Consider the following 24,427-nt stretch of genomic DNA (forward strand, 5'->3'; position numbering starts at 1 on the left):
ACAAGTATGAGTACACGCGTAAACAAACGAAACCGTCGCGGCTTCGAAAAGGGTTCGCATCGTGTATTCATCGCATCCAAACGCTACGCACGTCGCACGTCCCCCCGCCTATATATTTTGACATGTTCTGATAAGTTGTATTCCGACGGCAGTCGTCCCTCGCTCCCTGCTAAATCACTCCAGTCCCGGGATGTAGAGGAGCTTGACGTCAAAGACGACTGGCGAGAATGGCGAGATCCTCGGCCGTCCCGGCGCCGACGCCAACCCTTTGGGAAACGCCAAATCACCCGGAATGTACAGGCGCCTCACGCCGCCCGATCGCATCGTGAGTATGCCCTCGTCCAGGCCCGGGATGACGTTGGTCTCGCCCTGGCCCAAGCCGGTGATTCGAACGTCGTTGGGTTTACCCTTCTCCAGCGAGTTGTCGAAGATTTGGCCTTGCTCGTTTTTGGCGATGTAGTCCACCACCACCTGGAAACCAACCTCCGGTTGCACGCCGTCGCCGACGACGATGTCGCGGTACTGCAACCCCGTGGGCGTGGTGAAGAGCTCCTTGTCGTTGATCGTGGCCTCGCACTCGGCGTCGCAGATGAGCTTGGTGGCCTCCTCTTCCGGGAGGGAGATTGCGTTGGCGGGCGAAGTCGCGAGGGTGAGGGCGGTGGCGAGGGCGATCGCGCCGGAGGCGATGCGGTCGACGACGGCGGAGCGCCCCGGCGATGCGGTCTCGGCGACGGACGGCCGCGGGTGTTGGTGCGTATGCGCGGATGCCTGCGCGTCGGGGATGGGGCGCGGGGGGGGTGCGGGGTGAGTGTCGACGAGGTGCGACGACGCCACGTCACGACGGGAGGGTTGATTCTCCAGCGATGACTGGGATGGCTCGGTCGACGGGGCGGGCGGACGCACCGCGACGCGGGCGGGGCGGCGCGCGGCGGCCTTGCCGCGGAATGCGACGGGCGCGCGGAGGCTCGCGGTGGATGCGACGGCGAAGGACATCTGTGCTGCTGTCTTGTGCGCGCTGGCGGTGGCGCGGCGACGACTGACTGACGGGGCATCTTATCCAGGCCAGCAAGCTTGACAGTCTGTCGCGGTCGAAACCAACACAAGTTCCAACTCCCCCAATTTTTGTCACCCTCGCCGCGCCCCAGCCCGACACTCTTCGGCCGGCGACGACGCGCGAGGCACTCGCCGGAGATGTCCAGCTGGAACCAGAGCGATGCCGTGAGGTGAGCGCGACGCGCATTCCGACCCTTCCCCCGCGGATCCCCTCCGAGGGCCGCGACCCGGCCCGGGAATCACAAGGGGGTGCCCGCTCTCCCCTCGAATTCCGTCTGAGATCCTCCCCCCCCAAAAACGCCGCCCGTCTTCAGGGGCCGACAACCCGCGCGTTCCTCCTCCTTGTTCGGCGACGCCAACTCCGTGGAGATGCAGATGCGCGCCGACCCGGACCAGCTCGAGCGCGAGAACGACGCCGCCATAGGGCACATGTCCGACCGCGTCGCCATGCTTCGGTCCATCACCGACAACATCCACAACGAGGCCGAGTCGCACAAGAAGCTGCTGGACAACATGGGGGACTCCATGGGAGGCGTCGGGGAGACGCTCGGGGAGACGTTGAAGCACTTCAACGCGGTGTTCGTGAACAACAAGAGCGGAAGGCAGTTCTGCTACGCGGTGTGGGGGATGGTCGGCGTCATCTGGTGCCTCCACTACCTCAGCTCGTGACGAAGAAAGCACCGTCTCGTGAAAGTCGCGAATGGACGATTCCGATGGGGAGAAAGAGGGAGAGGAAGACAGATGGGGGGGGTAAAACGGAGGGAGCCGAACGGGTCGATCAGCGGAGACTCGACATTAGCTAGCCGCGGCGGCGCGAGACGAACGGACGCCGCGCGCGTTTCGACGGCATCATCGGGAGGACGCTCCGCTCTCTCTCTCGCAATTCGTAAATTCACTCATTCGGGTGCTCGTCTCGTCTATGTTTCGAACAAACCATTCGTTCGCGTCGTCGTCGTCGTCGTGAGAGTTATTAAGACGACGACGCGGTTGCACCTGCGCGAACGGAGGCGACGTGCGCCCGATGGAGCGAGACGCGGATGTTTTCGCGCGTCGATGGTTTAACTCAGACCCCACGCGCGGATTTGTCGCGATGACTCCTCGCGCGTGGGGCACTCGACGCGCGAAAGCATCCGCGGTGCATGGAACATGAGGTTCCATCGGGCGGACGAAGCCTCGGTCCGGCGCGCTCCGAGTCCGATCGATGGTCCTGCCGGCAGGTGTCTTCGCCAGTCCGGAACCAATGTTTAGACCCGACGTGTGAATCATCGGCGTTGGATTGGACGATGTAAAGGTCGAGCCACACGTCGGGCGCTTTGACTGGCGAAGGCACCTGCGTCGCAGACTTGATCATCGCAGACTTGATCATCGAACGGACGCGGCTGCGCGCTTCATGGACCGGCGCGTCACTCCCACTCCATCCCCGTCTGTCCCGGCTTGGTCATCGGCGCGTCCACGTCCCCTTCGAACTCCCTCGGGGAGGACGACCCGAAATTATCATCCCCGTCGTCGTAGGATTCGCGGGACAGCACGAACCTGCGGGATCAACAGCCGCGGTGAATGGGCGAATGGGCGACGATCGGGGTTGGTCGAGTCGGTGGAGATGATCCCCCGGGGGCGTGGGACGTCGCGGGTTCGAAGTCGCCCGCGGTCGTATCGGACCCGCGACTATACCACGTGTATGGTTGAGAATTTGTACGGATAGATGCTCCGTCGGCGCTAAAACTCACCTGTCTCTCGCTCGCCTCCGTTCGATGATCTGATTCCACGTCTCTCCGTGTGCGCCCGCCGCGTCTCCGGCGCTCACCCCGAACCGCTCGCACGCGGCGCTGCGTGTTAATTTTATTAAACGGCGGATCGGTCAATAACACACGGAGGCGACGGGTCGAGGGTCGCGGAAAGGGAAGCAAAGTGTACGGGTAAATTAGCTCACCCTACGGCGTCGAGCTGCGGCGTCGAGTACTCGGTCGCGTTTTTCGCGGCGACGGGCGCGAGGGACCGCAGGACGCGACGCGTCACCGCGCACCTGATTGGGTTCGAGGGGGCCGGGTTTGGTCAGAAGAGGGTCATCCATTCTATCCATCGATTGATTGCGCAGAATCGAAAGCGAAATTGGTGAAAACGAGTCGAATCATCGAACGAACCGGGTCGAGTGGAGGAACGCACCCGTCCCTCAGCTCCGACTGGCTGTCGTAGAACCTCGCCGTCTTTGCGTATCGCGGCCACCGGTCGATCCTCGCGTATCGATCGTATCGATCAATCGACGACGACGACGAATATAACGGCTTACCGTGGCCGCTCGAGGGTAAGGGTTCGATGGGCACCGGGTTTGAACCCGAGACTGTCGGATGGTGCGCCCAGCACTCGTCGTACGCGCGCTCGTACGACCGAACCACGGCGAAAACCTGCGCGGAATGAAGGATCGATTTCAGCGGCTCGAACGTACCCCGAAGGCGCCTCGAAGGGCACGACCGACGAGTATACTGTCTTTTATAGCTATGAGGGGGAAAACGAAGCAGAGGAAGCTCGACTCGACGGGCGGTTTCCGGAAGGTCCGAGCGACGAGTAAATTAAATAACGCTCACCTCCGCGGGCGTGAACGCCTCGGCGTGTGCCTCCACCGGCTTGGCGAGCTCTCGCAGCGCTCGCCTCGCCGTCTTTGTAAAATCTCCGCAGTGCTCCGCTTCGAGCACCGCAGGAACCTCGGCGAATGCTATGGTAAAAAAAAACCACGTCAAACTAATTGCCCATACATACGAAAATGAAAATAAACTCACCGTTCACGATGGACGCGAGGTCGGAGTGCGTGACGTGTTCTGCGTGCCACGCGTCCCTGGAGAAGAGACCGCAGAGGTGCGCCACGGACTTGGCGGTCAGCGCGCGATCGTCCTGCGACATCACGCGGGGGCGGGGGGAGTGGGTCAGGTTTTAACTTGCTTCGATATTCACCCGCCGCGTCGGATGACGTCGGTGCCGGACGGGAAAGGGGAACGATCGCTCGCCTGTGCGTTCGCGTCGTCGGGGGCGGGCGGAGGGAGCTCGACGAGCGCGCGGAGGATGTACGCGAGGTGTCTGGGGAGGTAATCGTAGGGCATGTGCCACCCGAACGGCGGCATCCTCAGAGTCGGTTCATCACTTTTGTTCCCGCCAGCTGTGTCTCGTCGGAGGTGGCCGTCCGCGCGCGCGGCGGCGCGAGGGTTGGGCGGAGTGGACGTGAGCGCGTCACGCGCGGCGGCCTTGTCCGCGTCGCGGACCCGGAGGTGCTCGGCGGCCGCGTCGTCGTCGTTTGCCGCGTCCTCGGCCGCGGTCGAAGCTTCTTTTTTCTCGGTTTTTTTCTCGTCCTCGGAGCGGGCGACGGGTGTGGCCGTGGGCGTCGGTCCGTCGCCTCCCTCGCGCGCGTCCTCCCCCCCCCGCATCCACGCCAGCGGCACGACGCTGTCGTTGTACAGCGCGTGCAGCGCCCGGAACGGCCCGTGCCTGGCGCACATCGCGTCGAGGAGGTGACCCGACTCGCGCAGGTGGCGCATACGGGGCGTGGACGTCACGTACCAGAGGATATCAGCCGCGAGCGAACCGGTGGATATCTCCCCCGCGCGCGCCGCCAGCGCGGCGACGACGTCGCCGTCGCCGCACTCGCGCAGGTTGACGTCCTCGAGCGCGCCGGGGCACCCCGCGCGAGCCTCCAGGGACGCCACCAGGTCGTTGGTGCAGCAGCCGCCGGTGTGGCAGCCGTGCGTTGACTCGAGGGGGAAGGGTTCGGAGGTGGAGGCGGAGGAGGCTCGGAGGAGGCTCCTCGAACGGCGCGGCGACGAGGACGAGGACGACGCGCGCGCGGGGCGACGCGGGACGATCGCGAGCGCCGGCGGACGCGCGAGTGGGAGGGGGATCGCGCGCGACATGGTCGTCTGCGCGGCGCGCGGTGGGGTCTGGGGTTGGGGCGATGCGCGCACGGGCACGGGCCCTCTCGTCGGCGTCGTGGCTTTTCCTCGGAGGTGGAGTCGCGGCTGTCGACAGCCACAGCTGTGTCCAGCTGTGTACACAGCTGTGCGTCAGGGCGAAGGGTTTTCGTCAGTGAGGGTTCGCCGAGGGTTAACTTAGCGCCGGCCGAGGGGTCGTCACAGCCGCGCGCGCGATGAGCGGCTCGGGCGACACGCGCGTCGTGTGCCGCGTGCGCCCGTCGCGCGACGCCGCCGGCGCCGGCGGCGCGCCCTCCCCCGTCGACGCGCGCGTGGACGCGCGCGAGATCCGCGTCGTCGCCGCCCCGTCCCCCTCCTCCTCCAACTCCCCCTCGCAGCACGCCACGACCACCGCCTTCGCCTTTGACGCGGTTTTCGACGCGCGCGCGAGCAACGACGACGTCGCGCGCGCGTGCCTCGAACCCGCGCTCGACGACGTGTGCGTCCGCGGCGTCAACGCCACCGTCATGGCGTACGGGCAGAGCGGCGCGGGCAAGACACACACGATGGAGGGCCCCGGCGGAGGCGGCGACGGCGACGAGGGCCTCATTTCCCGGGCGAGTCGAGTCAACCCGCGCCTCTTCTCTTTCCCCCCTCTCCCTTTCCCTGCGACTCGCCCGAACCGACCATCGAGCGCGCTGACGCGGGGAATCGATCCGCCAACCTTCCCGTTCCGCGCAGGCCGTCGCGCACCTCGCCGCGTTCAGCGCCGGCAAGGCCGCCGCGAACGAGCCGTGCTCCGTCCACGTCGTCGCCGTCGAACTGTACCGCGAAACCCTTCGAGACCTCCTCCTTCCTCCTCCTCCTCCGACGACGAAGAGCTCACCGTCGAGCCGCGGACGGGAAGAACCCGCGGGTGCCGCCACCGCGGGGAATCGATCCCCCGACCTCGCGATCCCGCCGTTGCACGTCGCCACGTGCCCGCACCGGGGCGTGTGGGTCCGAGGCGCGGTCGAGGTCGAAGTGGACCACCGCGACGGCGGCTCAGAGGCGCTGGAGAGGCTCCGAGCCGCCGGCGCGCGGCGCGCTGTCGGTCGCACGGGCCTCAACGCGGACTCGTCGAGGTCGCACCTCATCGTCGGGTTCCGCGTGGAGACTTTCACGACGGCGGCGACGGCGGGAATCGAACCCGGGACCTCGCGATCATCTGCGAAGCTCTTCCTCGTGGACCTCGCCGGTTGCGAAAAAGCGGCGAAATCTCTCGCCGCCGGCGACAGGCTCGACGAGGCCAAGGGCATCAACAAGTCGCTCAGCGCGCTGGGTAACGTCGTGTCGGCGTTGGTGGAGAGGGACCGGGTGGGTGCGTTCGGAGCGAATCCGTCGGTCGGGGGTTCGACTCCCGACGGAGCCGACGAAGCCGACTCGCCCTCGGGAGCAACCTCCAAAAGCGGAGTCCCAAAGCAAACGCCCTTACAGCCGCACGTTCCTTACAGGGACTCGAAGCTCACGTTCCTCCTGCAGGAATCGTTGGGGGGAAACGCCAGGGCGACGCTCGTGGTGTGCCTCTCCCCGGACGTCGCCGATACCGCGGAGACGATGTCGTCGTTGCGATTCGGCGCTCGCGCGAGGCGGGTCTCGGCGAGGCTCGAACGCGGGAATCGTTCGGTCGCTGGTTCGATTCCCGGCGGGGGCGAACGAGGGGAGATCGCGGCGCTGCGCGCGCAGGTTGCGACGCTCACGAGGGATCTGGCGGCGGCGGCGGCGGCGGCGAGGGAACGGATCGAGGCGACGGGGTCGGTCGACGCCGGGGACCTCCCGACGAAGTTTTCAAAGAACGACGCCCTGTCCGGCCGAGTTCGAGCCCGCGGCGGCGGAGTCCTCGACGCGCTCACCGCGACGCTCGGCGACGGGTCCGCCCGATTCGCGATTCGGGGTGACGTCGGCGGGAGGAACGAGGGGTGGGCGGCGCCGATCGTCGCGGGCGTGGCGCTGAGCCTGTTGTTCCAGGCCATCGACAAAATCGCCGCAGCGGCGTGAGTAAGATTTTGGACGCTTGCTTGTGAACGCTTGCTTGTGGACGAGGCACGATGCGTCGCGTGAGGCAGGACGAACGAACCGCGACGACGGACGGAACCCGAGCGTTCCCCCCCCCACGATGAGCTGTGGAGAGTATACCTCTTTTTATACGTACGAGAAACAGACGACGGATAACCTTCCATCGACGACCGGGCCCAAGGTTTAGTGAGTGAGCTCGCGGGCTAGCTAGTCGCGTTCGGCGGTGGTCCCCGCGCGCCTCGACACGTCGGCGTACGCCCCATAGCCGTAAAACGGCGTCGCCACCCCCGCCCCGCACCCCCCCGCGAAAGCGTCGCACCACGGGTTGCACGGCCTCTGCCCCGGTTGGCACCTGTTCGTGTCTCCTGGCCCAGCGCAAGCGGGTCCTTGCGTGCCGGATATGGCGCAGCCGCTGCGGCAGCAGCAGTCGCGAACCGGGGCGCCGTTGGTTGTGACCACCTCCGGGCAGTTGGGTGTCACGAGCGGGGGCACCACGGGCGGGTACGGGTCGGGTTTTGGGCCGTGAGGGAGGTACACTCCGTGAGGGACGACGTACACGACTCGGGGCATCCACTTGTGAAGCCACCACCACCCGAGGAACCTGCCGTCGGGTGGTGGTGACGCGTCGGGTGGTGGTGACGCGTCGGGTAGTGGTGACGCGTTCGTCGGTGACGCCACCTCGACGACCGCCGGGGCTGGTCGCGACGTTTGGCGCGCGTTCGCCTCCGCGCGGGTCGTCGAGAAGGACGCGAGCAACAACGCGACCACGAGGGCGTAGCGAGGAAGGCGACGACGCGGGCGAGAGTTCGACGACGACGACGACGACGACGACTGGCGCGAGCGCGGGTCGCGGCGCGTCATCGGGCGCGGCGGCGGAATGGAGTGACGCGCGGGATGCGACGCGAGTGACGCGATGGTTACCGCCGGTGTCGGTTCTGTTCGCACGCTCGTCGAGGCGGGCGAGAAGGCAAACCTCCTTTCCTCGCTGAGACATTTCCACGAGCCGAGGCTCGGGCTGAAAGTTATTCGGCGCCGGCGAGTCCAGTCTGCCGGGGAAAAAAAAAACGCTCGCTCGCCTCGGACGCGCCGAGAGAACGAGCGACGCGTCGCCACCCCTCGCCACTCGCACGCGCGCCGGAGCGCCGCGTCGTCGCCGCTCGACGCACCACCGCGCGTCCCGTTGAGAGACGTTCGCCGCGAACGACGAACGAGCGAACGCGCCCGGCATGGCTCCCGCGGCTCCACCCCCGCCTCGCCGGGTCATCACCGCCGCGGATCTCGCGAGCGATCCTCGCGCGTCGTCATCCGCCCATACGACCCGAGACGCGGAACAGGCTCAGCTCGAGAAGCACCTCACCGCCCCGTTCACGTCCCGCGACCTGTTCGGCATATGCCGCGGCGCGTGCACCGTCTGCGACGCGCGCGAGTGCCCGGGCGGATACCTCAAGGCGACGCGCGACTACGGCAAAGACGCCTGGGAGGAGGCGAGGCGCCGCGGCGATCTGAGGCACCCGTGCAACAAGGACGACATGACCAACTGCACGCGGTGCGGGTGCGAGGCTGGGAAACACGCGGTGGACGAGGGAGCGGACGCGCGCGAGCGCGGGAACGACGCGTTCGCGCGGGGCGACTACCACAGGGCGCTCCTCGCCTACTCCAAGTAAGGGGCTCAGGGCCGTCGTCTCCCTTTCGCAAACCCATATTTTTTTTGTCAGTCTGCAAACTAACATTAACGACTCGCGCTTGACCCGTTCGCAGGGGTATATCTCTCGCGCCGGGCGACGCGCGCGGATGGAGCAACCGATCCGCGGCGTGCCTCGCCATGAAGAACCCGTCCGGCGCCCTCTCCGACGCGACGCGCGCGGTCGCGATCGAACCCGAGTGGGCCAAAGCCAGGTACTTTCACACCATACTTTCACCTCGGAAAAAGCTTCATTTACGACTGACCCGCTCCTCCGCTGCTGACAGGGCTCGCGTCGGCGAGGCGAACCTCGCGCTCGGCAAACTCGACGACGCCCGGCGCGCGTTCAAGGTGGCGGTGAGACTCGACCCGACCAACGCCTCGTACGCGGCGTCGCTGGCGTCTCTGGAAACAGCCGGAAAGGGCGCCGGAGCAAGCGCCGGAGACCCGTCTCAGACCTCAACCCAGACCCCGAGCCCCCACCGCGAACCTTCCCCGACGCGTCACCGTCCACCGCCGCCGAGACCCGAACCACGCACGGCCCCGCCGTCTCCATCGCCTCTGGTCGCCGCCGCCGACGCGCTGCGAGCCGCGTTGAACGGAGCTCTGGACGCGTTCGCCGCGTCGGTCGCGGCGTTTGAGAAAAAAAAACGGTCAGACGAAGAGAAGAAACGGTCGCTCGCGGCTTCGCTCGAGTCCCGTCTCGCGTCGCTTCGCGTCGAGGAGGCGTCGCTTCGTGTCAGAGTTCGAGAGCTGAACGACGCCGCGGAGAGCGCGCGGCGCGAGGCGACGGTGGCGACGAGGGAACGCGATTTCGCCAGGAATGAAGCCGCGGGGTTGCGGGCGGGGGACGGCGGGGTGGACGGGCCGGTCGAAGGGGTTGATCCGGGTCGTGACGTCGCGGGTTCAAACCCCGTCAGCGTCGAATCCTCGAGCGACGACGAGGACGAGGAGGAAAAGGAGGAGGAGGAGGTTGAGAAGAAGGAGGAGGAAGAGGTGGTGGAGAAAGGGGGTGAGAAAGGGGGTGGTGAGAAGGACGCGGCGAAGGAGGTGGAAGCGAAGGAGGAAGAGGAGAAGGATACGGAGTCCGTCGTCGTCGACGACGGCGGAAAGCGATTGGTCGCGGAGGACGCCGAGAAGGAGGAGGAATCTCTGCGATTCTTTCGCGAGTTTCAGACGTCGCGATCGGCGCTTCGCCCCGACCACTCCGCCGACCGCTCCAACCACCGCTCTCCCCCCCGCTCCTCCGCAGAAAACGGCTTCTGTTTCATGGATTCGTCCTCGTCAGACTCCGACACCGACGGAAACGGAAACGGCGCATCCGCGGCGACGACGTCGTCGTCGTCGTCGTCCGCGGAGTGGGCTGAGCGATGGGAGCGCGAGCAGTGGGAGCGCAAACACGGCGGCGGCTCATTCGGCGCGGGCCAACATTCGGACGACGCGAATCGGTCATTTGGAAAAAGGCAAACTCAGAAGGCGAACGGCCGCGGGTACGAAGAGTTCCACGGCGGAGACGACGGGACCGGATCCGCGTCTTCGATACCAGACGACGTCTTCGGCGCGGACGAACTCGCCGGTATCTTGAACGAGTCGACGAGGGACCGGATGGTGCGTTTATTTTAATCTTCTCTTTGCTTGTATGGGCAATTTGAATGCATGACGTCTGGTTTTTTTATTTGCAGGGATCCGTGGATTTCTCGGGCGTCGCGAGGGGTCCGTGCAGGACTTGTCGCAAGAGAGGGGCGGGTCCTGGTCCAGGTGACGGTTCGGGTCCAGTTTGTGGGGTCGTCGCGCCGTGTTTCGCGTTTGCCTCCATCGCGGATTGGGACGCGGGTACCGCGGTTGGCACGAGCCCGGGTACCCCTCCGCTGCCGTACCTCCTCCCGGAGAATAACACGACGGTCGGTGCTCCAAACGCGGGTTCGAACGTCGCGGGTTCGAACCCCGTAGCGGCCGGCGCCGGGTTTTCCGCGTTCGACGCGTGGCGCGCGTACGAGGAGAAGGTGCGAAACCTTCGAGCCGAACTCGTCGAGGCACCCGGCGAAGCGTCGGATTCTTCTTCTTCTTCGCCACACGGACCGAGAGACCGTTCGAATCCGACCGTTTCGTCTTCGACCGTTACGTTCGTCCCGGGCGCGCGAACGTGCGCGCGGTGCGGGTGCCCCGCGGAGTGCCACGCCACGAACCGCGAGCTCCTACGCGCCAAGCGCCAAGAGCGTCGCGAGTGCGAAGCGACGAGAACCGCGGAATCGGTGAGTTTATTTTAATCTTTGTATGTATGGGCAATTTGTATGACATGTGTTTTTTTTAAAACAGGATCGAAAAGAACGAGTGGCGAAATCGGCTGCTCGGATACGTAAAGCGAAACGAACCGGCGCGTTCATCGAAACCACGCACTTGGACTGTTTCCAAAGAGCCGAACGCGGCGGGTGTGAACGGTGCGGCCCGCGCGCGTGTGCCAAGTTCACCGTCGTTCACACCGCCGACGAAGCCACGGATCCGAGCGTGATGGCGTTTTGTTCCATCTGCGGTAAGTGCGTTTATTTTTTTTATTTTTGTACGGGATCGATGTGTATGTATTTATTTGACGCCGAGTTTTGTTTTATTTGTTCGCAGGTTGCGATTACAAGTCGCACCCGCCCACGGCTCGGTGGCGGCTGGAGACGGCCGCGGCGGAGCGCGCGGACCGCGCGAGGTTCCAGCGCGCCAGAGCCGCGAGGGACGCGGCGCGGGAGAGGGAGACGAGGGAGGCGTCGGCGGTGGACGAGTCGGATCGAGCATCGCTAATCGCACTCGGGCTCGACACTAACGCAAACGGAGGGATCAACGCGAATGCGAGGCACACGAAGAGGGAGCTCGATCGCGCGTACAGGCGCTGCGCGCTGCGTTGGCACCCCGATAAGTTCGCGAACGAGACCGAGGCGGCGCGACGGGACGCGACGAGGCGGTTCGTGGAGGCTGCGGAGGCGTACAGACGACTGCTCGCCAAGGCGGAGGACGCGTGAGGCGTGGGTGACGTTACTTTCTTTCTTTTTTGTGAATACATAAATGAGTGAAACTGCTGGTCTCGAAGGCGCGTAAACGGTAAACTGATTCACCCGTGACTGTTTGCCCGTGCGAGTTTCGCGGTGGAGGATATTATTCCTTTTCGAGGGTTGAAAACCGCGGTTGGCGATTTGCGCGCTCCAGCCAGCCGCCGTGATGATGCGAAGCGGAGGGAAACTTCTTCGTGGCAGTCATTCAGTCGAGAGGGGCGCCATGGCTGGCGTCGTCGCCGCTCGCGCGCCGTGGCGCGACGATCGATCGCCCTCGCATCTCAGCGACTCCACTCGCGTCTCGTCGGACCCGCCGCCCGCGGTGCACCCCACCGCGCGCGACGACGACCCCCCGCGCGACGACGTTCCCCCATCCTCCGTCCTCGAGGTTGAAGATCTGCTCGCGTCGTTGCGCGTGGCGCCCAACCAGGTGGCGGGGCACTCTTCCAAGGGCGTCGGCCTCCCGTCGTTGGTGGACGACAGCGGGCACTTCCTCAAGCCCGCGCCGGACGACAGGAAGGGCGTCGCGGAGCTCGCGTTTTACGAGCGCGTCTGGAAGGGCGTCGAGCGCGGCGACGACGACGACGACGACGAGGCTTGCTCGCGGAAGAAGGATCATGCCGATGGGAGGAATGGCGGCAAAGCCGGCGGGCCGCCTACGAGGTCCACCTCCCTCGCCGGCATCGCCCCCTTCGTCCCCAAGTTCCACGGCGTCCTCGTCGTCGACCCGTCCACCATCGTCTCCGTCGCGGGAGACGACCCGACCGCCGCAGCCGCTCGAGACGCCGCGTCCAGGGGGCAACGCGCGGTGTTCCTACGACTGGAAGACGTCACCGCGGGGTTTCGCAAACCGTGCGTCATCGACTTGAAAGTGGGTCTGAGGACGTACAGCGAACGGGGACACGACAGCGCGTACGTGGCGAAGCGCAGCGCGCACGACAAACGCAGCGGTCAGTTCGAGGTGGGGTTCAAGGTGTGCGGCATGCAGACGTGGGAACGACGGGGGCGGAGAGGAGGAGGAGGGGGGGGGCGCAATGACGAACTTTTGACGGAAAACGACGAGGGTTGGGCGGAGATTGACGAATCGAGGTCTTCGCCGCCGGCGAAGGTTAAGCGTTTGAGGCAGGTTCGTTCGGAGGGGGCGCGATCGTACCCCGACGGATGGATTCGCAACACCCGGCCGTACTCGTGGGCGCGGGGGTTGTGCACCAAAGAGGACGCGCGACGCGCGCTGGAGGAGTTCGTGGGCCTCGGGTCATCAAACGACGGTGATGCAGAATCCGAAGATGATGACGCCGGTTGCGACTCTGTGCACTGCGACGAGGACGCCGGGTCGTGCGACGAGATCGCGCGCGTGGGGTCGAGCTCGTCTGGTGCACCCGCGGCCGTTTCTGGAAACGCTCGCGACGCTTCGTGTTCCGACGGTTCCGAGGAAAGAGCTCATCGTTCGAGTCGGGCCCCAATCACGTCATACGAAAAGAAGAATCGCGTTTGCAAGGAGGTGTACTCGGAGGCTTTGCGACAGATCGCGTCGATGCGCGCGTGGTTCGCCACGCAGCGCGAGCTGCACCTGCTCGGTTCGAGCGTGTTGATCGTGTACGAGGGGGATCGAACGGATCGTTCGGCGGCTGGGATGGACGAGGGTTCGATTCCCGTGCGGGTCAAGGCTATCGACTTTTGCAACTACGTCGAGGGCGCGGGCGAGCTCGACACCAACTTCGGCGCGGGACTGGACCGGTTGAGTGTCATGTTGGAGTCGATCGTGGCGGCGAGCGGCGGCTCGGAGACGTCGTGATGACTGCGTGCTAGTAGCGAGTTTTAATCGGAGCACGCGTGCGTTGTTAGCGACTTCGACTGGTTTGCTGCGACATCTGTCAAAACGTGGCTTTTGCGTGTCTTTTGCGTGTTGTTGCTTTTTGACGCATTCGCGTCGCCAGTGTCGCGAGCGAACGCGCGAGACGCGCGAGGGCATGGCGCCCGGGCCGGCTTTCCTCGCGAACGAGTTCGACGTTCTCTTCGAGGTGACCGACCCCGCGAGTCCATCCCCGGTGGACCGCCCGAAACCCCATTCCTTCACCCCCGAGTCGTGTCGCCATCCGTATTCGTCGCCGGCGCAAACTCCGCAGTTCAAGCGCCCTGACCCCGCCCGACGTCGCCATCCAACGTCGCAGTCCACGAAGAAGACGCTCGCGCCGGTTCGCGAACTCCTGGGCACGATCCTCCCGAGCGACGGCGCGCACTACTGGATCCTGCTCGTCACCCTGCTCGTGTGCCCGGCGCTCATCCTGTACGGACACCACCTCGAGACTCGCGAGCGGCGAGGCAAGGGGGGCGTGGCAAAACCAGGGAGCCTTCGACGAACGATGAGACAGGCCGAGGCGGAGATGAAGGCGAAGAAGCGCGATTAGTTCGCAGGTTCGACTGATAAAAATACTCTATTAACTAGCTAGTCTACGATAAAGACGCGGCGGTCGCTAACCCTTCGCGCTAGCTAGGCGCCCAACGAAGCGTCTTCGTCGTCGTCGTCGCCGCCGAAGGACACCAAAAGATGAGCTTTTTTCAGACCCTTCCTCGTCCTCTTCTTCTTCCCATGAGTCGAATCCGCGCTCATCGCGGGCCCTTCACCCGCCGCCGCGACGTCCCGTCGTTCGGCGAGCGCCGCCGCCAGCTTCCGGCGTCGCGCGGCATCCCGCTCCGCGAGCTGCGCCGCCGCCGCCTGTGCCGCCTCCCGATCGAACGCCTCCGCGTCCTCTCGCTCAACCGCTCTCGCCGCCGACTCGGATATCTCGCGCTCGAGGGCGGCGTTTCGTGGAACCGCGAGGTCGCCGGATCGAACCCTGTCTAGGGCGCCGCCGCCGCCGCGCGACCACCCGTCGTCGCCGAACTCGAGATCCTCGGGTAACACCACCACGGGCGCGTCGTCGTCGTCGTCGTCGGGATGACTGGGATGATTGGACGATTGGATCTGGCGCCCGATCGAGGCCCCGTCACCCGGCGCGTCGGTTCCCCCGTCCAACGCGTGCGCCGCGCGTCTCGCGCGTTCCAACTCGGCGCTCCCGCCCGTCCCCCCCGCGGCGATCCTCGCCTCCGTCTTCCACCTGTTACCCGCGTCGAGCTTTTGGACCGGTCGCGGGGACTCGTCTTCGCCCCGTTTTCGCGTTTTTGTCGTCCCGTGCCGACCCGCGGCGAGGTTCGCGACGTCGATGCGCGCGACGCATCCGTCCCACTCCCGCGTCGCCCTCTTACCCCCGCCGCCGTCGTCTCCCGAGGTGGCGCCCGCCCGCCCGCCGCCGCCCATGCCGAGGATGACGACGTCGCCGCCGCGCAACGATTCACCGCTCGCGCGCACGCGCTCGATGCGCTGGTCGTGCTCGCGCGCGCGACGCGTCGCGAGCGCGGTGCGCTCGTCCGCGACGACGCCTCTGCGGCCCAGGAGATTGGCCGCCGCCTGGATCTCCCTGTCCGTGTGCGTCGTTCCCTTCCTTTGGCCTCTGTACAGGGAGTCGTTGTAGTGCTTCTCGACGAAGAACAGGTTCTCGTGCGGGGCCATGGCGCCCCGCACTGTGCGTGAGCGGCCCAAGCGACAGGGGCGACTCACAACATCGCCTTCGCCATCGCCATCGCCCGGTTAATGCCAATTGCATCGTTCTTTCTCACCGATTAACTATATAACGTTTTTCCACACACCCTCTATTTCACGTTTCGACCACCAAACCGCACGGCGGAGCAGTTCGGATCGAAGCCATCTTTCAGCGATCTTCCACGTCCTTCGACTTCGGGCGCTTTCTTATCTCCGCCGCCGCTCTTTTTCGTGGCGTCGGCATCCTTCGATCGCGCGCGACACGCAAGCCTTCGCGCCCGACCAGAACCACCGCACGAAACGATCCGTCCGTCCGCGACGACGACGATGTCCGCCGCCGCGATGACCTCCGCGATGACCGCCCTCGCCGCCGCGCCCTCGCGCGCCGCCCTCGCGCGCCGCGCGTCAAAGCCGTTCGCGCATTCGAAGCTCGCCGCCAAGCGTCGCGCGCGCGTTAACCCCCTGACTATCGTCCGCGCCGAGGCCGCCACCGAGGAGAAGCCCGCGAGCGGCGGCGAGACGTACGAGTACCAGGCCGAGGTCAACCGCCTCCTCGACCTCATCGTCAACTCCCTGTACAGCAACAGGGACGTCTTCCTCCGCGAACTCGTGTCCAACGCATCGGACGCGCTCGACAAACTCCGATTCACGTCCGTGTCCAACCCCGACGTCATGGCTGCGAACGGCGAGATGAAGATGCAGATCAAGGGCGACCCGGCGTCCAAGACGCTCGTCATCGAGGACACCGGCATCGGCATGACCCGCGACGATCTCGTCTCATCCCTGGGCACAATCGCGCGATCGGGCACGGCGAAATTCATGGAGATGCTCCAGTCGCAATCCGAAGGCGATAACCTCATCGGCAAGTTCGGCGTCGGGTTCTACTCCGCCTTTCTCGTCGCCGATAAGATCACCGTCGTCACCAAGAACCACACCGACGACAAGGCGTGGGTGTGGGAGTCCGAGATCGATTCCTCCTCCTACTCCATCCGAGAAGCCGCCGCATCGGACGCCGCCCCCGCTCGCGGCACCAAGATCGTCCTGTCCCTGAAGGAGGGCGCCGAGGAGTTCGCCGAGGACGCGAGGCTGACGAACCTCGTCAAGACGTACTCTGAATTCATCTCCTTCCCCATCGAGGTTTTCGCCACCAAGTCCGTGCCCAAGCAGGTTGAAGACGTCGACGCCACGGCTAAAGCCACGGAAGAGTACAACAAAAAGAAAATCGAAGCCGAGGCCAAAGGCGAGGAGTTCACCGACGCCGCGCCCGAGCCCGTCATGAAGACGGAGTACGAGGACGTCCAGGAGTTTGTGGTGACGAACAACGACAAACCCATCTGGGTCCGTTCCCCGCGCGAGGTCGAGGCCGACGCCTACAACGAGTTCTTCAAATCCACGTTTAAGGAATTTCTCGATCCGCTGGCGTACAACCACTTCGCCGTGGAGGGTGACATCGAGTTCAGGTCCATCCTCTACGTCCCCGGCATGGCGCCGTTCGAGCAGCAGGACATGATGGCCAAAAGCAAGGCGATCAAGCTGTACGTTCGCAGGGTGTTCATCAGCGACGAATTCGACGAGTCGTTACTCCCCCGATACCTCACCTTTGTCCGAGGCGTGGTGGACTCCAACGACTTACCGCTCAACGTGAGCCGCGAGATTCTCCAAGAGTCCCGCGTCGTCCGCGTCATGCGCAAGAGGCTCGTCCGCAAGACCCTCGACATGTTAAATGAGATTGCCAAGCGGGACAACGGCGATTACGACACGTTCTGGGACGCGTTCGGCCGTAACCTCAAACTGGGAGTCATCGAAGACGCCGCTAACAGGGATACCCTCGGTGAGTTTATTTTAATCTTTGTATGGGCAATTAGACTGACGTGTTTTTTTTTAAACAGGTTCCCTCCTCCGGTTCCAAACGAGCAAGACGGAGAAGGGCAAAGTCAAGGGCCTGGACGCGTACATCGATGCGATGCCCGAGGGCCAACCCGACATCTACTACGTCGCCGCGGACACCCGCGCCGCCGCGGAGAACTCGCCTTTCCTCGAACAACTCGCCAAGAAGGGCTACGAGGTTTTGTTCATGATCGACCCCATCGACGAGGTCGCGATGGCCAACCTGACGCAGTACAAGGAGAAGAAGCTCGTGGACATCTCCAAGGAGGACCTCAACCTCGGCGAGACGGACGAAGAGGAGAAGAAGCGCCAGACCGAGGTGGAGGAGGAGATGAAGCCGCTGACGGATTGGCTCCAGGAGACGCTCGGCGCGGGCAAGGTTGAAAAGGTTGCGGTGTCCAAGCGCCTGACGGACACGCCGTGCATCCTCGTCACGTCCAAGTTTGGCTGGTCCGCGAACATGGAGCGCATCATGAAGGCGCAGGCCATGGGCGACAACCGCGCGCAGGAGTACATGAAGGGTAAGAAGACGATGGAGATTAACCCCAAGTCGCCCGTGATTTTGGACCTGAAAGCAAAACTGGCGGCGGGTCAGACGGCTACGTGTGCGGCGACCGCTGAGCTCCTCTTCGACGCCGCGCTGCTCAATTCCGGGTTCGCCATCGACGAGCCCGCGGCGTTCGCGGCGAAGATCTTCGACCTCATGGGCCAGGCTGTCGGAGGCGCTTCCGGTGACGCTTCCGGAGATGCCTCATCCGCCGGCGGGTTCGTGCCACCCGAGAAGCCAAAGGAGGAGACGAAAGAGGAGGAGGCCAAGCCGGACGCCATCGACCCGGAGGTTGTGTGATTGGACGGGAGGGGACCGTCGCTCGGTCGTTCGGTGACGCGGAGGTCGGGAGTTCGATTCCGCTCGGGGACCGCGTCTGTTCGTCTGTTCTTCGCTTAACTTTTACCTTCGTTAAACCTTAATATATAATAACACGAAGGGTGGTACATGATGATTGACGAGAGATGAGCGCTGACGCGGTCGGGTCGAGCCGGCGTCGAGTGGACACGGAATAGACGGCGAGTCAGCGCGCGGGGGGGAAGGGGTGACGAGCTTCGTCCGGCGTCCTCGCGCTCGCTACCACTAAGTCCAATGAATGAAGAGATTTATTACAACGAGACGTCCGGGCGGTGGCTGAGGATACGCGGCGGTGCCCGGTGCGAGCGACGGACGCGGTCCGCGCGGGCGCGTCCCCACCCCCCCACAACCGTCGCGCGTGGACGCGCGCTCAGTCGGCCATCACCACGTCCCCTCCCCCGTCCGCGCCGCTCCCACCCTCCGCCGCCGCCGCTTCCTTCGCGGCGTCGTCCATGTCGTTCCTCTCGCGGCGGCGCGCGTTGCGTAGCTGCTTCCTCGCCTGCTTCCCCGTCCGCGCGACGCCGCTCACCCTCGCGAGCTCGGCGCGGTTCTTGAGCACGCCGTTCTTGCGGAGCTTCAGCGCGCGGCTGTTCTCCTTGCGCTGCTTGTTCTTGTGCTTGCGCTTGGCGTTCATCGTCTGGCCGCACTTGCCCATGGCGACTGTGGCGAATGGGTGAGCGGGTGACAATCGGCGTTGGGCGAGTTGGTGGAGGTGCTCCTGGGGGCGTGGGACGTCCCGGGTTCGAAGTCGCCCGCGGCGTTCCCCTCGCCCGTGTATCTCCTTCGAAGAGGAGGCGCTCGAGCGGGTCTCGGCGGGGTGTCCGGCGCGAGTGGGAGTGACGGGCGAGAGACGCGCGCGCGTGATGAACGAAAAAGCGGCGGCGTCGGCACCGGCGGTAAATCTGAGATTTGTCTGACTAAAAGTCTGACTAAACCGCAGTCGGGTTTAATAACATTTTGAACGTGCCCTATGATCTTTTCGGCGAGACGAAATCCACGCTGCTCGCGCCGGCAAGGCTCGCAGTTGCTGCCGTTGCCGTCCAGAAACACGTGACAAAAAAAAATCCTCTCGGCGACCTTTGGCCACCTCTTGGCGACCGAAGAGACGCAGTCGCCCGCCAGGCCCAGTCCTGACACGCGCGCCTCCCCCGCGCCCGATATTCGCCCCCGCGCCACGAACGCGCGAGACGCGCCGACCCCCAACCGCAAAACCCCGATACGCGCCGAGGTGCGTCCGATGCTCGAGTGTCGAATCCCCACGTTTTCTGGTTGCCCTCCCTCCCCTTGGGGCAGTGCTCGGATAATTCGCCGGCCGCCGAGAGGGGGCTTCGAGCGCAAGTCTCCGCATCGCCGGACCGAGCGAGACCGCGCGCGCCGACGGCTTCGGTTGCCTCGCGCGATACCGCTTTTGGGAGGTTTCGCGACCGCGTCGCCGTGAGTTTCCTCGCCCCGTCCCGCGGCTGACCCCGCACCGCCCCCTCCCACCCTACGCGTGACCGACGAGCAGCGACTGACTGACATGACCGAGACGAGGCAAAACTCGACCGCACCCCCGCGCGCCACCCTGACGCGGTGGCTGTGCGTCGCCGTCTTCCTCCTCCTCTCGGGTAAATCGACCGCCCTCGAGATCGCGGGACACGGAGGCAGCGCTTCGTGGACCCAGATTGGCGCCACGTTAACGGACGACGGGGGAGGCAAACACGGAGCGATCTTGTCTTTTTCCGAGGATGGCTCGCGCCTGCTCGTCGGCTCGAACTTTTATCCTTATCACGTCGATGTGTACGAGTGGCAATCCGGCTCAAGCGCATGGACACCTCTCGGCTCCAGGATCTCCCCGCCGCAAGGATTTATCCAGAGCGCGTGTCTTTCAGGCGATGGCAAGGTGGTAGCAATCAGCGATTACGACAATGACGGCATCGTCGGTTGGTGGACCGTCACCGTGTATCACTACGCATCCGGCTCTTGGCAACGGGTCGGTTCCGATATCCTCGGGTCTTCGTCCGAGGGATATGTCGCCAAAGTTTCGCTCTCGAGTGACGGCAAGGTGTTGGCGATCGGAAACAACGATCAAACTCTTTCTTCCTACGATTCGACTGCTTTCAACGCGACGAGGACGGGCCGAGTCCGAATTTACCAGTGGCCCGCAAGCGACCTGACAGCATCCGGTGTAGCGTGGACCCAGATGGGTGAAACGATCGAAGCGTGGTCGACGGTCTCAGGGACTACCGATGACTTTAGTTTCGGTCCATACAGCCGAAAGGTCTACGCGGACACCGGGACGCTCTCCGGCGACGGCAAACGCATCGCCGTGTTCACACCCGACGGATATTCCCAAAATGGTTACGTCTACGAGTGGAAATCGTCGTCGTGGTCGGTCGTCGGAGACTCGATAACTCTGAGCTTGGCGGAATCCACGGTTTCGGCGGCCTCGGTTTCGTACGACGGAAACGTCGTGGCGGGCTCGTACGGATATGTGTACAAATGGAGTTCTGGAGCATGGAGCAGCATTCGGACTACATTTTCATTTTTCGGCAGGACAGCGGTGTCCCTCTCGCGTGACGGTACCCGCGTCGCGTATGGTGACTATCCATGGAATTCATTCGAGGGCGTCGTCGTGGTGCATCAATGGGACTCGGAAGCTGAATCGTGGCGGCGCATGGTTGATATCCCGGGGGAATCCGCATCTCATTTAGCCGGTGCAATGGTATCCCTTTCCGGGGATGGTTCTCGCGTGGCGGTGTTCTCTGCCGGAAATGCTGCGAAGCACACGAGAGTTTTCGAGGTTGGCACCGCGTGCGACACGTCCGTCGCTCCTCCCAACGCCGCCGTCGGCAACTGCCCCGCGAATCTCGCGTCCGGCTCGAGCTGCCAGCCGACGTGCAATTCGGGCTACGCCGCGACAGGCCCGACGACGACCTGCGTGTCGGGGTACCTGAAATTCGCCACCTGTGCCGCGGGATGCGACGTCTCAACCGCGCCAGCCAACGGCGGGAAGGGCGATTGCGGTTACCGTCTCGCCATGTCAAAGTCGTGCACTCCGACGTGCAACGACGGGTACGTGCGCAAAGGGAACAAGAAGACGAGCTGCAGCTACGCCGGTGTCCTCAGTGCGGCCGAGTGCAGGAAGAGGTACTCCTGGGGAGATGCCAAGTTCTGCCCGAAATACGAAAACTATATGTTCTGCCAGCTCGTCAAGACGGAGGCGGATTGTCTCGCGGCGAGTTCGAAGAGAAACTGTGCGTGGTCGTCGTCCGGGTCCGGATATTGCTACCATGACGACGCCGAACGCTCTGAAATGACGGATGAATCGTATTTTCAGGATTTTGCGGCTGACAAGTGCTTAAATGTGAGCCCCTATACGCGTGACGCGTGCGTCGCCGTTTCAGGTTGTGATTGGTTTGAAGTTTATAATTGCGAACCGTCGAAGGAGAGCATCAAAAAGATCTTGTCCGACACCGGCGCCCCTCCCGGCGTGAGCAAGTATTGGGACGAGTATTGGCATGATGCGTGCTGGTACCTCACGAATTCGACGTGCACCACGAGCACGACTGTCACCGGATGCGTCCTCGATAATGACAATTACTGCAGACCCGGCCCTGCGAAAACTGCAGTTTACGGCGCCGACGGTTGCGCCGGCCACGCCGACTTCGAGGCGGTCGCCGCGCTGGGGGGCACGACCGTCGCCGAGGCGCGCGACAAGTTCAAGGTCAAGTCCGCCAAGGAACAGGCGGAGGAGACTCGGGACTCTATCCTCGCCGGCATCACCGACGAGTCCCTGAAGAGGAAAGCTAAGCTCCTGGCGGACGCGGCCATCGGTGGGAACGCGGTCAAGAAGCTCACCGCGAAGCTGACAGCCCCGGACGCGGACACGGCGTGCTCAGATTACTATGCAAAGGCAGGACTCTCAAGCTCACTCGGCGCGTGCGTCGCGACGGCGGCCGCCAGCGGGAAAAGGCGGCGGCTCGCCGCCGCCGCGTACGACGTCGAAGTATTCTTCAGCTCCGCCGAGGTCGACGACGACAAGCTCACGAAGGCCAGGGACGCGCTCAAGGCGGCGGGCATCGAGGCGACGCTCGACGAGAACGTGGATCCCATCGCGGAGCTCAAGACGATAAATGGCGTCGACGCGAGCGCCGTCGACACGTTCAAGACGCAGTCGACGGCTGCGGCCGCCGCCGTGGAGAAGTCGCCGCCGCCGCCGCCGCCGCCCCCTAACCCTCCCCCGCCGCCGAAGCTGGTCACGGACGACACCGACGCGACGCCGAGGTTGGGAGCGGGAAGCGCGGCGTTCGCGAGCGCGTGCGCGTTCCTGACCGTCGCGATGTTCGCGTGAAATCTTCGCGAGCGTCCGAGCGTCTGCGTGTACATAGACTATGTAAAAAGTGATACCTTCGAAGGTAGATGTCAATGATGATTTTATTTGTTTCTTCACCTCGCGTCACACCGCGGAGAGAGCTCTTATCCTGTCGGCGATGACCCGGCCGCTCATCGGCCGCCGCGCGTTCGACCGCCGCGGCGGCGGCGACGGCGTCCGCCCCTCGCCGACGTCGGCCGCGGCCCCGCGCGGAATCGATCCCCCGACCTCGCCGTTCCGCCGAAGCCGTCTCGCCTCGTCGAGCAGCGCGACGACGCCCCTTCGCTCCGCCGGATCCACGTCGGTATCGAAGCCCCAATTCGGTTCCACGAGCCGACCGGATATTCGAACGATTCGGGCGTCCACCGCGGCGATCTCGTCGTCCGAGCCGTTTCGTCCGACGAACGAGCCGTTTCGTCCGACGAACGAACCGTCACCGACGGCGCCCGATTCGCGCGAAGCGGCGTCCCCTCCCGACTCCCCCGACTTCCCCATCGGTAAAATGGCGTTACCGACCGTTACCGCGCCGTCACCGACCACGCCCCCCACGATGAGCCTCCTGTGCGACGCGAACGATTCCGTGGCGATGATCCCGGACAGCGCGTAGAGCCCCGCGCGGCGGTCCTCGAGTCGCAGCGAATTGCCTCGCTCGTCTAAAAAAGCGCACAGCGATTGAAACAAACCGCACCTCGCGACGACGTTGGCGAGCGCCGACTCGTGAAGGGCGTCGACGTGGGTGCAGAAGAGTCGCTCGAGGTAGTGGAGGACGTGGGTCTCCTGGCACGCGCCGTACGACGCGCGCGGGTTCGATTCCCGCGCGCCGGGGTCCCCATCCTCCTTCCCGTCGCCTTCGCCTTCATCGTCTCCGTAGCCTCGGACCGAGCGCCCACTCGTAACGGTCGTAACGGTCGACCCACGTGACGCCCCGACGCCGCCCACCCCGACGCCCGCCTCGTCCGCCTCGTCCGCCATCCACATCGCGTCCTGCCACGTCAGCACCGCCGCGCAGTGCCTCAGCAGCGCCTCGACGTCCGCCGTCTGCGCCGCCTGTAAACCAAAAAAAAACCACGCGTCAAACTAATTGCCCATACTTGTAAGTGCAAAGAAAAAAAATTAACGCACCTCAACCGACGATAACACGTGCAACAGCACTCTCCCCGCGTCGGCTTCCCACCGTTTCACCCGCGACACGCAATCGCCACGTGTCAAACCCACCGCAACACACGTCTCGGTCACGTGCGTCTCCCACGCGAGCGAACCCCCGCGATTTCGCACCCGACGGATCAGTTGCCTGTGCGCGGCAATCGATTTGATTAGCGCGTTGAGTTTGCCCTCTTCCAAGATGCTCCTGGCGACCCAGACGCCGTCGTCGACGTCCCAGAGGGACGGGTTGGTGGCCGTGCGCGGGTTCGAACCGGCGACCGACGGGTTCCGGTCCTCGCGCTCCGCCGCCTCCGCCAGCGCGCGAATGTGCTCGCCGCACTTGAACCACTCGGCGGTCATCGGCACGCAGACTCGAATCTTCCTGGCGTGCGTTCGCACGTCTGCGCGATTTCGCGCCGCGAGCCCGGAGGGGGTGGCGAGGTTCGACCCCCCGACAGAGGACGACGCGACGCGGCCGACGTTGTACGGCGAGCCCGACTTGCGATCCTCCCGCGCCGCAGGGGACGAAGGCGGATGATGTTGGGTCGGCGCGCCGAACATGCGCGACGTGTTACCGGTGGCGGTGCTGCTCAGATTTGTTGGCGACCGGGGCGCGGTCGCCGCGGCGGCGGCTCGAGCCGCCTCTATGCGACGACGCGTGGCGGCCGCGCGGCGCGCGAGCGGCGACATCTCCCGACGATCCAGCGCGTCGCCGTGGTCGTCGTCCCCGGCCGCCATGGCGGCGTCTGGCGCGCGCGGAACAGTGCGAGTCAACTTGATGAGCACCTTCATCGTTTCGAGCCAAAACAGAAAGCAACAACGAACGTCGAAAGGTCCAACGA

General features: G+C 64.7%; 14 protein-coding genes across 14 annotated transcripts; 8 read left to right on the forward strand and 6 right to left on the reverse strand.

Moving 5' to 3' along the window:
• Nucleotides 1–44: 44 nt before the first annotated feature.
• Nucleotides 45–993, reverse strand: MICPUN_55572 (peptidyl-prolyl cis-trans isomerase; the record flags this gene model as incomplete). The annotated part of the gene is made up of 2 exons (XM_002507710.1): nucleotides 45–768; nucleotides 904–993. 2 exons carry the CDS (start codon nucleotides 991–993, stop codon nucleotides 175–177), a joined length of 684 nt encoding a protein of 227 aa, XP_002507756.1. The 3' UTR covers nucleotides 45–174.
• A 171-nt stretch (nucleotides 994–1,164) lies between these two features.
• On the forward strand, nucleotides 1,165–1,963 carry MICPUN_93292 (hypothetical protein). Its single transcript, XM_002507331.1, has 2 exons — nucleotides 1,165–1,223; nucleotides 1,368–1,963. Exons 1-2 carry the CDS (start codon nucleotides 1,192–1,194, stop codon nucleotides 1,720–1,722), a joined length of 387 nt encoding a protein of 128 aa, XP_002507377.1. The 5' UTR covers nucleotides 1,165–1,191; the 3' UTR covers nucleotides 1,723–1,963.
• A 1,162-nt stretch (nucleotides 1,964–3,125) lies between these two features.
• On the reverse strand, nucleotides 3,126–4,949 carry MICPUN_55574 (predicted protein; the record flags this gene model as incomplete). The annotated part of the gene is made up of 4 exons (XM_002507711.1): nucleotides 3,126–3,533; nucleotides 3,636–3,763; nucleotides 3,828–3,939; nucleotides 4,017–4,949. 4 exons carry the CDS (start codon nucleotides 4,947–4,949, stop codon nucleotides 3,126–3,128), a joined length of 1,581 nt encoding a protein of 526 aa, XP_002507757.1.
• Nucleotides 4,950–6,158: 1,209 nt separating this feature from the next.
• Nucleotides 6,159–6,560, forward strand: MICPUN_77016 (predicted protein; the record flags this gene model as incomplete). Its single annotated transcript, XM_002507332.1, has 2 exons — nucleotides 6,159–6,302; nucleotides 6,423–6,560. Coding segments are annotated over 2 exons (282 nt in total), but the record flags the coding sequence as incomplete, so codon positions are not given.
• Nucleotides 6,561–7,208: 648 nt separating this feature from the next.
• Nucleotides 7,209–7,862, reverse strand: MICPUN_55576 (predicted protein; the record flags this gene model as incomplete). The annotated part of the gene is made up of 1 exon (XM_002507712.1): nucleotides 7,209–7,862. The coding sequence occupies one exon, from the start codon at nucleotides 7,860–7,862 to the stop codon at nucleotides 7,209–7,211; it is 654 nt and encodes a 217-aa protein (XP_002507758.1).
• Nucleotides 7,863–8,227: 365 nt separating this feature from the next.
• Nucleotides 8,228–8,665, forward strand: MICPUN_98593 (predicted protein; the record flags this gene model as incomplete). Its single annotated transcript, XM_002507333.1, has 1 exon — nucleotides 8,228–8,665. The coding sequence occupies one exon, from the start codon at nucleotides 8,228–8,230 to the stop codon at nucleotides 8,663–8,665; it is 438 nt and encodes a 145-aa protein (XP_002507379.1).
• A 158-nt stretch (nucleotides 8,666–8,823) lies between these two features.
• MICPUN_98594 (predicted protein) lies at nucleotides 8,824–11,687 on the forward strand (the record flags this gene model as incomplete). The annotated part of the gene is made up of 4 exons (XM_002507334.1): nucleotides 8,824–10,290; nucleotides 10,365–10,934; nucleotides 10,999–11,212; nucleotides 11,299–11,687. 4 exons carry the CDS (start codon nucleotides 8,824–8,826, stop codon nucleotides 11,685–11,687), a joined length of 2,640 nt encoding a protein of 879 aa, XP_002507380.1.
• A 253-nt stretch (nucleotides 11,688–11,940) lies between these two features.
• On the forward strand, nucleotides 11,941–13,515 carry MICPUN_55578 (predicted protein; the record flags this gene model as incomplete). The annotated part of the gene is made up of 1 exon (XM_002507335.1): nucleotides 11,941–13,515. One exon carries the CDS (start codon nucleotides 11,941–11,943, stop codon nucleotides 13,510–13,512), a length of 1,572 nt encoding a protein of 523 aa, XP_002507381.1. The 3' UTR covers nucleotides 13,513–13,515.
• Nucleotides 13,516–13,687: 172 nt separating this feature from the next.
• Nucleotides 13,688–14,125, forward strand: MICPUN_55579 (predicted protein; the record flags this gene model as incomplete). Its single annotated transcript, XM_002507336.1, has 1 exon — nucleotides 13,688–14,125. One exon carries the CDS (start codon nucleotides 13,688–13,690, stop codon nucleotides 14,123–14,125), a length of 438 nt encoding a protein of 145 aa, XP_002507382.1.
• Nucleotides 14,126–14,208: 83 nt separating this feature from the next.
• Nucleotides 14,209–15,267, reverse strand: MICPUN_55580 (predicted protein; the record flags this gene model as incomplete). The annotated part of the gene is made up of 1 exon (XM_002507713.1): nucleotides 14,209–15,267. The coding sequence occupies one exon, from the start codon at nucleotides 15,265–15,267 to the stop codon at nucleotides 14,209–14,211; it is 1,059 nt and encodes a 352-aa protein (XP_002507759.1).
• A 357-nt stretch (nucleotides 15,268–15,624) lies between these two features.
• On the forward strand, nucleotides 15,625–18,031 carry MICPUN_55581 (predicted protein; the record flags this gene model as incomplete). The annotated part of the gene is made up of 2 exons (XM_002507337.1): nucleotides 15,625–17,128; nucleotides 17,187–18,031. The coding sequence occupies 2 exons, from the start codon at nucleotides 15,625–15,627 to the stop codon at nucleotides 18,029–18,031; spliced, it is 2,349 nt and encodes a 782-aa protein (XP_002507383.1).
• Nucleotides 18,032–18,458: 427 nt separating this feature from the next.
• On the reverse strand, nucleotides 18,459–18,743 carry MICPUN_55582 (predicted protein; the record flags this gene model as incomplete). Its single annotated transcript, XM_002507714.1, has 1 exon — nucleotides 18,459–18,743. The coding sequence occupies one exon, from the start codon at nucleotides 18,741–18,743 to the stop codon at nucleotides 18,459–18,461; it is 285 nt and encodes a 94-aa protein (XP_002507760.1).
• Nucleotides 18,744–19,607: 864 nt separating this feature from the next.
• Nucleotides 19,608–22,421, forward strand: MICPUN_55583 (predicted protein; the record flags this gene model as incomplete). The annotated part of the gene is made up of 1 exon (XM_002507338.1): nucleotides 19,608–22,421. The coding sequence occupies one exon, from the start codon at nucleotides 19,608–19,610 to the stop codon at nucleotides 22,419–22,421; it is 2,814 nt and encodes a 937-aa protein (XP_002507384.1).
• A 105-nt stretch (nucleotides 22,422–22,526) lies between these two features.
• MICPUN_98599 (predicted protein) lies at nucleotides 22,527–24,323 on the reverse strand (the record flags this gene model as incomplete). Its single annotated transcript, XM_002507715.1, has 2 exons — nucleotides 22,527–23,489; nucleotides 23,565–24,323. 2 exons carry the CDS (start codon nucleotides 24,321–24,323, stop codon nucleotides 22,527–22,529), a joined length of 1,722 nt encoding a protein of 573 aa, XP_002507761.1.
• Between the last annotated feature and the right edge of the window lie 104 nt (nucleotides 24,324–24,427).

The sequence above is a fragment of the Micromonas commoda genome, chromosome 1 (genome assembly GCF_000090985.2).
Source record: "Micromonas commoda chromosome 1, complete sequence".
In the NCBI taxonomy this organism is placed as follows: Eukaryota; Viridiplantae; Chlorophyta; class Mamiellophyceae; order Mamiellales; family Mamiellaceae; genus Micromonas; species Micromonas commoda.